The sequence below is a fragment of the Chiloscyllium plagiosum genome, unplaced genomic scaffold (assembly GCF_037043375.1).
Source record: "Chiloscyllium plagiosum isolate Xiang-an unplaced genomic scaffold, Cpla_swu_hap1 HiC_scaffold_5, whole genome shotgun sequence".
NCBI lineage: Eukaryota > Metazoa > Chordata > Chondrichthyes > Orectolobiformes > Hemiscylliidae > Chiloscyllium > Chiloscyllium plagiosum.
In genome coordinates this window covers 16,633,213-16,645,105 of record NW_028270143.1, presented here as the reverse complement: position 1 = coordinate 16,645,105, position 11,893 = coordinate 16,633,213, and the positions used below count along the sequence as shown (strand labels likewise).

The window sequence follows — 11,893 nt, the reverse complement described above, 5'->3', positions numbered from 1 at the left end:
CAGTACAGTACAAGATTTGTCTATTGGCCCTGCTTATATGACTAAATTATGCGTGTATAATGCGTGTTGGCTGGTGCGAGTGTTGACACTTGTTTTATTGGGGGCTAGAAAACAATCTGAGAGATTGTACAAAAAAAGGGACACCGGACGGTTTAAGAAGCCGGGGGGGGGGGGGGGGGGGAATAGCAGTGTTGGACAGCTGTAAAATCATGTAGACAGGTTGTCGTACACCAGTGGGTGCTCCACTGAATAGATCCGAATGCAAAACATTTAACACAACACAACACAGAGTGGCCCAACCGTGCGAAGCCACATGTTCCAAACTAGGAGGGGCTTGCCGCTAAAGTGACCTGTCAGTCAAAACATCAACTTCAAATGATATCTACGGATCTGCCAGGACCTATGGGCAGACACATCAGTTGGAGTTGAATTGGCGATCAGATCGCTTACAGAGAGACTCTGCAGGCAAGGACAAAAAGAGACGGGATTTGGAGACGACCGGGAGCGACTTCTTTTTTTCCCACCCCTCGATCTTTTTTTTGTTTTGTTTTGTTGTTGCCGTTTTCCGTGTTTTGAGCTCCGTGAAGATCTCTTCTGAGGAGATGGCCTTCCCTCAGCTCGGGTATCCTCAGTATTTAAGTGCGAGCCAGGCTGTGTACGCTGCCGATCGGCAGGGAGTGCTAGCTTCTTCCCGAGGAGGAGCCGAGCTTGGAGCTAACCCCGCCGCTGCCGCCGCTGTAACCTCGGTGCTGGGAATGTACGCGAACCCTTACACAGCCCAGAACTACAGCGCTTTCCTCCCCTACACCACCGACCTCACCATGTTCTCCCAAATGGTAAGTGCGATCAATCTTCTGCCACACTTTGTGCGGGGCATTCTTACCCAAACACTTAAATATTACTCTTTTCTAAAGAAACCCAGTTCTGCGGCTACAGTAAAGTTTCCACACAAAAAAAACTGTCTCGTGCGCATCCCCACAAATATGTAAAAGACCTGAGGTGAGAAACAGATCTTTCCCCCCCCCCCCCCCTAATTTTCACCAAAGCAATCTACAGTTACAGCACCGAGCTTATAAAGCAGCGAGACATTATCTGGCCGCTCGTGTACTGCTAAACGTAATATCAGTAAACGGCGATCATTATGCCTTTCTTATTTTGGATTGAAGTTAGTGCCATAAATACGATGTAAACGTTCAAGAATCACTGTTCCGGATTGCACGACGAAAGGAATATTGGGCCCGTGGGTAGAGAGAATTAGACACCAGCTTTGAAAAGTTTGACATTCTCTATCGTCCGGCCATATTCCCAGTTCTTCTTGTTAACAGCGCGCAGGGACACGTTATAAACTCTTATCGTAGTATTTTCTGATTAAATGTGGCCACCTCGCCATGTCCGAAGATCATGGCAGTTGTCTGTTGTCTTAGTATAATTATGGACGAGCTAGGCCAAAGTTGTCTTGAGTTTCGCTCCAGACTGCAGTTAATATATGCAATTCCGCAACTGAACGTAGAGCTTTGTTTTAACCTGTCATATCCACACTCGGTACAGGGAATGAAGGCACCTCACTTTATTTTATGCGTCATACAATGCGACTAAAAAATATCATTTATTTTGCTTATTCCAATTGCGGATAGCACAGTTTAAAAAATGCAAAAGTTTTGCAATTAACCGTCTCTATATTGATTGTATAACCTTGAGAATGAATGAAAGATCACTGCAAATTCGGCTCAAATGTGATTTTAGAATAACTCGTTTTTCGCTTTAAGACTGCGGTACTTTTCCTGTCTCATTTCGCCCTTTCTTAAACAAATCAATAATCAGGCAAATTTGGTAATCTGGGTAATGGACTCTGGGCCCTGGGAATAAGGGTTTTGCATAGATTTGCAGGGGTGGAAATCCGATCATCTCATGTGGAGACTGAAGAAGTGCAAGGAGATTTTTTTTTTGAGATCAGCCCAGACAATTATCTACAAAATATTGAACGGTGACCACTGATCCTCCAGTTTGTGAAGATTTCCTGTTGGCTTGATAATAATCCTGACGCCCTGTTCATTCTCCTCTTGGAACAGATAACAGGCGCTGCCGTTGAATATAAATTCGTGTAGGTTTCCCAGAACAGTTAAGATTGTTCACGATTCTTTGATTAAGCGTCCTTGGAGTTATCGTACAACGCCAAAAGCACATAATATAGAAATGTAAATGGTCAACCCAGAATCCTATCTAATATATGAGAAAGTTGGCCTCTGCAAAACTAGAAGAGCATGATGTTTGTAAGCAGAAAGTGAAGAATTAATATAAAACCTTCCAAGTTTACATTAGTGGAAACTTGCAAAACAAACTGAGCAGAATTTGCATTTCTGAATATCAGAACAGTTAAGGATCCATAAATAGACCGCTTTCTTTTGTATTGTTTACATTGCGGCTATCTCAGTATGATCTGAATTATATAATGTTTTCAACTTTTTAAATTTAACATGGAATTTTTTTTTCAAGGAGCTGAAGTAGACTCAGGAACACCGATGTACCTACAGTCCAGACATTTAAAAAAATATTCCTTTTCCTCCCTCTAAAATGTCCATGCAATGTTTGATTTGTAACGCTGAAACGCAATCATGAGAAAAAGATCTCCGCCATTGAAATCAGTCATTCAATCTTGAAAAAGATATTCTGCCTACTGTTTTAAAACATGTTTTGGAAAAGTGAGTCCCCTGAAAATTAAGTGATTGAAATCATTGGCTCAGTATTTTAACAGTCTTTCGCAAAGATTTGTATAACCAATTACAAAACAGAAAACACGAGGCTTAGATTGTATCCCTGCAATTTAAATCTCAGTTAAAATATGTATGACATTGCAGCCCACTGATAACATAATTTAAAGTTGTAGTGTCGGTCTTAAATGTAGAATATAGGTTTTCGAATAAGTAATTCTAAGTTTTCTATTTATAATTCGGTATTTTAGTCACTAACAGCTATGTTGCATGCATTTCGCTGCGAATGGTGCTTGGCAGCTGTTTTGGACTACATGTTTGAGTTACTAAAGTTTGGTCTAATTATACAATTGTGACGACAAGATTTCTCTTTTGCTTGTCTTGCGGAAAGTTTAATCTACTTCCGTAATTTAAAAAAAAAGTTTGAAAACTTAACACTAATTCATGCCAACACCAAACTTTGAATTGCTTATTGTGTGCCCTGTTTTCGTGACGAATTCTGACCTCAAATGGCCGACTGCAGATAATGTATGAGACAAACCTGACCTTGTTTTAACGCACTCTCCCTTCTGCATCCCCCGTCCCTTTGTCTGACTTCATTTCAGGGATCACAGTATGAATTAAAGGATAATCCTGGGGTTCATCCGGCGGCATTTGCAGCACATGCGGCTCCTGCTTATTATCCCTATGGACAGTTTCAGTATGGAGATCCTGCTAGACCCAAAAACGCCACCCGGGAGAGCACAAGTACTCTCAAAGCCTGGCTGCAAGAGCACAGGAAGAACCCGTACCCGACCAAAGGGGAGAAGATCATGCTGGCCATCATCACCAAGATGACCCTGACCCAGGTCTCCACCTGGTTCGCCAACGCCAGGAGGAGACTCAAGAAAGAGAACAAAATGACCTGGGGTGCTCGGAGTAAAAGTGATGACGGTACTCTCTACGGCAGCGACACTGAAGGGGAGAGCGAGAAAAAGGAGGAGGATGAGGAGATTGACCTCGAAAGCATCGACATCGATAAAATTGACGAAAACGACGAGGAGCAGAGCAATGAGGAAGAGGAGGAAAAGCTGAACCTCAGTAATGAGGAGGAGAAAGCAGACGTGGAGAGGGAACATGATCGGACATTGCAGGGGTCTGAAAGTGACAGTAAAGCAAAGGAGGCGGATAGAGTAGATGGAAGTGTCGTTGAAAACAATGGCACCAGGGGCGTATCTCTAGCACAAGGAAATTTGCTAATCCCAAATCATAGCAAACCCAAAATCTGGTCTTTGGCAGAGACTGCAACCAGCCCGGACAGCGCCCAGAAATGCTCTCCGACCAGTCACACACCGTCGACCATCCAGCACCCAGCTTTTCTCTCAAACCACGGACTCTATACTTGTCAGATCAGCAAGTTTCATAACTGGACAAACGGCGCTTTCCTGGGCCAGAACTCTTTGCTAAATGTCAGGTCGTTTCTGGGTGTAAATCATCATCACCACCACCACCATCATCACCCTCCACAACATCCTCAGCAGCAACAGCCTTCTGTGCTAACAGCAGCCCTGGGAGCAGTCAGCAATGAAAAATCAACAGACATCCCCAGCCCAAAACACACAGGTATTTTACACACACAACCCTCCAGTGAGCTTTACATTTTTAATGTTATATATTCAGCTCTCAGCCGATGCCAGATTTGACGGCTTCCAGCGATGTAACTGAGCTTCAAAGGACAAATGCAACCGTTCCCCCACCCCTTCTCTCTCTAAACTTGCATTTTAACTTCAAAACTCAAATCATGTCTTTACCCGGAGACTGACCCGGCATGTTTATTTTATTTTCCAGAAAGGGAATGTATTCCAGGCGAATCTCCATCACAATCGCTAAAAATATCGTTTCAGCCCGTAAATGAAAGGTGAGGGTTTTTTTTTATGGTCAACGCATCAATTTTGTTTTGAAAAGGCAGGCAGGTCACAATAATACACAGTATTCTGCACATTGTTGACGCGGTTTATTTATTTTAAAGGAAGAATTCTTAGGGAATTATCCGTCAGTGTTTATACATTTGGTGATAACAGACGTATTTATTGAGTCTGGAACTTTTGTTTTGGTCTTTTTGAGATGCATACTGTATTTACACAATATCTTATAGGACTGGCCACTCAAATATTTGTGCTTCTTTTCAGCTCCCGGCCCCAGAAGGAAGGGACACCAGTTCTGACAACCGTCTCTTCCGTCTGAAGAAGTTTTACCGTGAAAGGGAAACAAACATTAAAAAGAAAATTGAAAAAAAAAGCTAATTTTGCTTCACTTTTCTTGCCGCAGTGTCAAGCAACACAAAATCCCTTTAAAAAAAAACTTGACAAATATGTAACGATTTGTTTCACATTGTAACATATCAGCACGTGCTATTCTAATTGATTTTGGTTTTTTTTCCCGACGCGATCATTATTGGTTTGGTAATTATTTTCCCACGTTCCGTGTTTTTTTTTGTATATAGAGTGATTATAATTGTAAATAAGCGCGTGAGCAGAACTTGTCAGAATCATATATTTTTGTCTAATAAACTAAAAGAAATTAGAGCAACCTCCCATCTCCACGTAACCTTACGTGACCTTGTATTGATTTTCAAAGCGTCACATTTTGCAGGGTTTTGAAAGGATTGCCAGTGTATTCGGGATGGGACGCTGAAGAAAACGGCCTGAACGTATTTTTGTATTCACAGTTTTATTGCTGCTGTCCGGACTACTTTATCTCCAATGTAACATTGAATCCAAAGGTGAAGGTGCGGGAAACAGACAACAAAAAAAAACTGTTCCAAACTAGGTTGCGATCTCAGCAAAGTAAATGTCCCAGTGTTTATTCTCCTGGTCCCCTATGAAACCAATCAGTGACCTTTAAGGTGCTACTAACTCGACAGATGGCTGCTCCTGGTGGAAAAGGGGGAGCTCAATGAAGCAAACAGCTGCTAAAGCAATTAAAAAATAATATGGGAAGTCTGTGTCCAAACAGGGAGGTGGGGGAGAAAGAAAAAAGAGACAAGCTCATCACGGATCGGAAATAATAGCAACTGTGAAATAAAATAGTAACAAAGAGTCAGAGCAGCGAGTATCGATTGCTTGGCTGATTTCACCTCATTGGAATAACGCTTTCTACTGCTGTCTGACAAGCACAAAAAAACCCTTCCTTTCGAGCGATACAGTTACATTATCAATGGTATTCAGACACATACGCCATTTGTATGAGGTTATGCAGAAAGAAATGCTATATTTGATTCTGAAGAATTTATATACAATGCATTTTTAAATGATGATATTTAACGAAAATGTTTTTGTCGGGATGTGACAGATTATTTAATTTTTAAAAAAGGCGTGTGTTGACACCAGAAATAATAACTTGGTCATTTTACAAGATTCTAAATGTATCTAAATGTATTTAAATGATTTGTTCGGAGCTTAAAAATGATTTATGTTGCATATGTCAGTTATTAAAGAGGTGAAACGTTAAAGTCGGTTCCAAAGTACGTTTAAAATAGTAACTTCAAAAATTTGGCATTTAGTCCTCAGATCCTATTTCTTCAGTTATTTAGCAGCAATATTATTAACGGTACCGTGTGGACGTTTTGCTGGATTGTAATTCGTATTGTGTTTGAGGTGACGCGCTTGCCTTTGTGGAACCTATCACAGTCTGCACTCTCTTCAACTCCACGTTGCCACAAGGTTGGCTCAGTTAGAGACAGAGTTTCACTTCAGACGAAGAGGAACCCTTCTCTTTCGGATGAGACGTTGCTAATTTCGACGTGGCGCGCCGAATGCATGTGCAGAGTGCTGCGCCGAAGCAGCTGAGTATGGGGAAACTGTGGACCGACAGCTCCCTCTATGGATAGCTCCAGAGGCTGGGGGGAGGAGGGGGGTGGGGAGGTGTCGGCCCCGAGCACACACATTAGTCTGTCGATTTGACTCACCACTCACCGAGGAGATCCACGCCGTCTATTTACACACGTGACAAAGGTTCCTTTTCTATCCAAAATGCTTATTGAGGGGGAGGTATAGCTTTTAGAGTATTTACACACTAGGTAGAGAGTGTCACAGTTACTCATGTGAATGAAAAAAAAAGTTTCAGATGCTTGGAAACAGATGATTAACGTTTCAAGTCTATCAATTTCCATCAGAACTTTATAACCCTAGAGTTAACCCTCTCTCTCTCTCCACAGATACTTCGTGACCTCCTGGGTGTTTCCACTTTGTGCAGACTTGAAGCATATACACTGTTTTCTTTATTTTTTAAAAAATATTCGTTTAACCTATCTTTTTTTTTTACACGGCGAGCGAATGACATGAGCGAGGCCTCAATCTTTTTCGCACTTGCATTCTCAGCCGTTGTAGTGCGAAACGCGGAGGAAACTGCCAGGCGTCGACTGCGCCCATTGACTAGTTTCGCAAATCCTTTTCAGCGGTGAGGGGTTTCGAAAGGGCAGCCCTATTCCACACCTATTTTCGGACAGGGTGGAGGGAACAGAAACGCGCGGTCACACGCACAAAACAAAAAGAAACGCAGCCAGAGGCAGTGGCACCCTTTTGACACGCTGTGACCGAGAACTCAAGACACCGCGTCTTTTTTTTTAACGGCATTTTACCCCCGCCCCAACTCCCCAAGAGACACGTAGAGAGAGAAAACTCAATCACAGGCTGCCACCGATGGTACCATTCCTGTCGTTTTGAGCACACTGCCACATTGTTACTCGGCTGCAAACCTGTCCCGCCACACTGGGAAGCTTTAAATCCAGTTATGCTTTTTTTTTGAGTGGGGATTCCTTACACTTAGCCTGCTGGGAATTTGTATACTACACTTTCCGATTTATTTGAATAGAATAACTAACTCTTCGAGCGCCTTGCTGCTGCATTGATTGCAGCATGTTTGAGACAGATTTGAGTGTTAAAAAAAAGATTTGAATAACAAAGGATGCTCAAACGACAAAACACCGTTGGCAAAGCATTCACCGAAGAACGGGATTGAATCGATGCTGTCAATTATTTTATGTTATGCTGTTTTCTCTCACCCCCCCCCCCCCAGACTTTGATTAAAAAGCCAAAAACACCCTCTCAGTTCCGCTTTTTGTAAACAATGTAGCAGGCTCTGGAAGGATTTATCTAGTCTCACTGGTACTGAGGTCAAAAGATAAACTTTGTAAACGACTTTTAGGATTCAATTCGCTTTAAGTGAACGAACCGAACATTCCGGGTCTATCTCTCACCATCCCGCCCTTTAACTTTTCGGGTTCATTCATCACCCGCACACATGTTCCCATTGAATTTCTGAACAGAAATCGTCAAAGTCCTCCTGCTCTACCAAATGAAACCGTGCTGATCACCACCGTTGGCAAATAATTGCGTGTTGCAAAAGATTCGTCTCCGAACCCACCTACATGCGGGAATCACTCCACCCCCCCCCCCACCCCGCCGCAAAACCATTCGCTTCTAATATTTTCCAATTCTTCCCCAGCAGCTAGACCCACACCTGCTACTCTGCCAAGTCAACTCATCGTCCAACTGGGTGTGTGACGTTAAAAAAAGAGGCAGATTAATAGATGGAGGACAATAGATGAATAGGTAGATGGTAAACAAATAGAGGGGAAATCGTACTGTGTATTTCTTGCTGGTTTCTTCCATTCCACTGACTTCACGGCCGAACATATTCAAGAGGCATTCCCCCGACCTCCCCCACCCCGTAACCCCGCCAACTGAAGAGAATATTAATTATTGTTTGGGAAAGTACCACAAATGTTACTCTGAGTAACTCTGAACAAACAAATGTTGCTGCAGATGCTGAGACAATTTGCAATCTGGCAGTAAGCTTGCTGGTTAACAGCAACAGAACAAACCACTCTGCAGCACATTTATTTAAAACAAATACCCTGTAAAGTTAAACGTCTAGCTGGTGCGAAAACATACTGCGACAGATTTTATGGCCACCGTCCTACTCAGTAATTTTCAACGCAGTTTCTCTGAACGGCCCCACACTCGAAATCCTGAACACTGCAGTAAAAAGTTTACAAAACCAAGGATGCTACTACCATATTAGATGAGGATACTTTGGAAGTGACTGGGATGGGAAATTGGTCGAATAACATTGGCCGAAACAAAATGTAAAACTTACCTGTTCAGCGCCGCAGAAAGAAAATGACGTACTTATGTACAGATGATTTAAAATTAAGCATCTGCTGATTCAATATAAACAAATATATTAATTAAAGGGAGGCTAAATGATGCAGAGGATGTTTTTGAGCTAGTTAGAGAAAGGGGGAGGGGGGGAGGTGGGTGGACTTATGAGGCAAAGAACCCCCGGCTGTGTTTGCGGACCAGCCACTTCGGAAGTCAATAATTCGGGGCTAAGGTTGCAAAGGATATTTCACCAGAATGCTTCCCTCCCCCCCACAAGACCCGCATTTAATCCGACAATTTTAATTGTAACTGCACGTGTCGACATCACAAAGCTGCTCCCGGCGTGACCGTGTGTGGGAACAGAATCGGAGGAGTTTCCTTGTCTCAACTGTTTTAAGTTGCAGACAGGTCACGGACAGCTGTTTGGGAACGTGTCCGAGGTAAGGCAAAAGACCATGTGATGGGGATGTTGCATGAATGCACAGTTCGCTTCGCGGTCATTTATTGTTCGCTCCATTTTTACGGCTGTGCAAATAACCACGGAGCTCAAAATGCGCTAAAATGTTGCTGGGACGAGTGTGGAGGAATGTCACTGTCCCCGCGAGTAAACACGCTGACATATGACAGAATATATCCCGAAATTGTTGCCTGTTCGGTCACACAGAGATTAGAAACAAACACTTGTGGGGTCGAAAATAAGAGGGAAAAACAAACAATGCGATTCCTCAAAATTACCAAGTAGCCAAATATATTAAATATAAAAGTATTGTTAAAGCTCAGTGCATCCACATCAACCCATTTGCTCGTTAGTGTGTTCATTTCCCCGCTCCCTCGTGTAAAAGGAGTGAAATGATTGCTGAGGTTTATTTGCTGGATAAACACGAACTAGGAAAGCTACAGTTTTAGAAGGCAGACGAATTCTTCCTAAATTCCGGTTGCTCGCTGCAAAGATTCCCAAGTTTCTTTTTTTTGGGGGGGCGGGGGCGCAAGGGAGAGGGCGTGTGTTTTGCCTCTCGTTTTTACCCTCTTTTTAAGCATTAATCAATTATTCACAAGCACATTTATCTCCTGTAGAAGGTGGTGAATTCATATTCATTTCTGTGTTTTACTACCCTGACACTGATTAATGTAACATGCACCACAGCTCCTGTGTACTATAAGACTCTATGAATCATACGCTATAAAGTTCCAATCGTCCTTGTAAATGACTCTAGAGAAGTCCCTGCAGTCATGCCCAACACTGAAATGTCAAACAGACTCTTACTTAAACAACTGATGAATGATTATTAATAAAACGGACCGATTAGTTCAATATTGCAGTCAGAGCCATTAAAAAATCTCTCGCTGAAATGCATTCACTTCAACAAATAACATTTGGTTTATTTTCACGTTTTACATACACAGGCGAACCGTTTTGCTCCACAATGACGGACAAAATAATCTGCTCGTGTCACATTTATTTGCATTGTTACAAGCCATTTTGAGATTAGTGAATTATTCTGGCCGTGAGCTATAACACTATGGTTTTATATGGATATAATTATTCATTTAGTAATAAATGTACAGTGAAGTGTCTAATGAGCAATAATCACGGTTGAATCCCTCATTATTCTATTCCTTGCAGCGTTATTTTATTGCATCCCGCCAGGATGTGGGGAATGGCAAACATTAGATAACATCCCTTAATGGAGCACTGTATTAGTCATTCCCCGGCGCACAATAAACACATATAAACACATCATTATTAATAATCATAATAAATGGCTAATGAATGGATATCAATAGCATTACCCAAAATAGTGGAACCAAAGATAATATACATGCACAATAACTGCTGACTGCCTCAGGGAGGCTGACTGTCTAATGTTTTAAATTATTAATCTTAACAATAATTAGAACTACAGTAACTGTTTTATGCATAAATGATATTACCTTCAGAAACCAAATGGTGCACTAAGGAGATTTCTGTAGAAGCAGCTTTGATCCAGTGTTGGAAAACTATTGAATAATAAGTAAAACTGCCTAGATTCTTTTTAAAAAGGAAGGTCCTTGTATATGTTTGTAGGAACTTGATTTTGAAAGGAAGTAAGAGGACAGGGCCACACATGTCATTAACAGAGGGGTGTTTTGATATTGATTAAAGGGTTGTGGTAGAAAATAGAAAATAAACCTCCCAGCTGAAAGAATGAGGGAGAGAGAGGTAAACAAGTGTTGTCACCACATAACCTGAGATGTCTGCTCCATATATCCATTCACTGTTTTCATGGCACTTGATGGCAGTGAACATATTGGTCTGTGAGCAAATTCTCAGAGTCTGAAGTTTACTCAATCTGTAGAAATGAAGAGCAGAAATAGCCAATGTATTTCATGTAACAGGCACTTAATTTGCTCCAGTTGTTGAGTTACAAGTGTCAGTAACTTACTATTAATAATTATAATCATTCATAAGCACTTATTTATAAATGCAGCCCTAAATAATCTGACATGAAATCGGTGAAAAAGACAATTTAAAGGAAAAGGTCCTGCTACCAGATTTCAGAGGAAGAATGCAAATTTTATGCTTGCCGGTGGCACATTATTTTGGAACAGGACAGTGAGACTACACTAGATAAAATTAATGAAAATCTAATCATTAGCCTCAGTGTTATATAGACATAAATAAATTGCATGAAATGTTATAAAGCAAAATGCTATAGTTGTTGGTGTAATCATGGAAATACAGTGAAAGTAAATAATGTGCCACCTACATAAATGACTGGTCAGTCTGAAGTTCAGAGCTGTGTTCTGGTTAAAATAAAAACATAGAACAGTTAAAGTGTCTATTTAAAAATTGACTTAAAGCATGTAAATTGATGTAAAGTGCATGAAAAATCAGACAAATTCACCAATGCTGCAAATATTCGACAGACTTTAAATTGTGCATTACTTTATTTAGAATGCATTGCATTATAAACTGTCCATTCATAAGGTGTTTTTAGTTTGTGGATCTTCAATGCAAATGCAGACTATTTGGACCAAACTAAAAGGGTATGTTCTATAGTT

The 11,893-nt window shown here is 41.4% G+C and overlaps 1 protein-coding gene across 1 annotated transcript; it reads left to right on the top strand.

Moving 5' to 3' along the window:
- The first annotated feature begins 428 nt into the window (after window positions 1-428).
- irx1b (iroquois homeobox 1b) lies at window positions 429-5,276 on the top strand. The gene is made up of 4 exons (XM_043689641.2): window positions 429-836; window positions 3,314-4,310; window positions 4,536-4,605; window positions 4,877-5,276. Exons 1-4 carry the CDS (start codon window positions 603-605, stop codon window positions 4,929-4,931), a joined length of 1,356 nt encoding a protein of 451 aa, XP_043545576.2. The 5' UTR covers window positions 429-602; the 3' UTR covers window positions 4,932-5,276.
- Window positions 5,277-11,893: the final 6,617 nt, after the last annotated feature.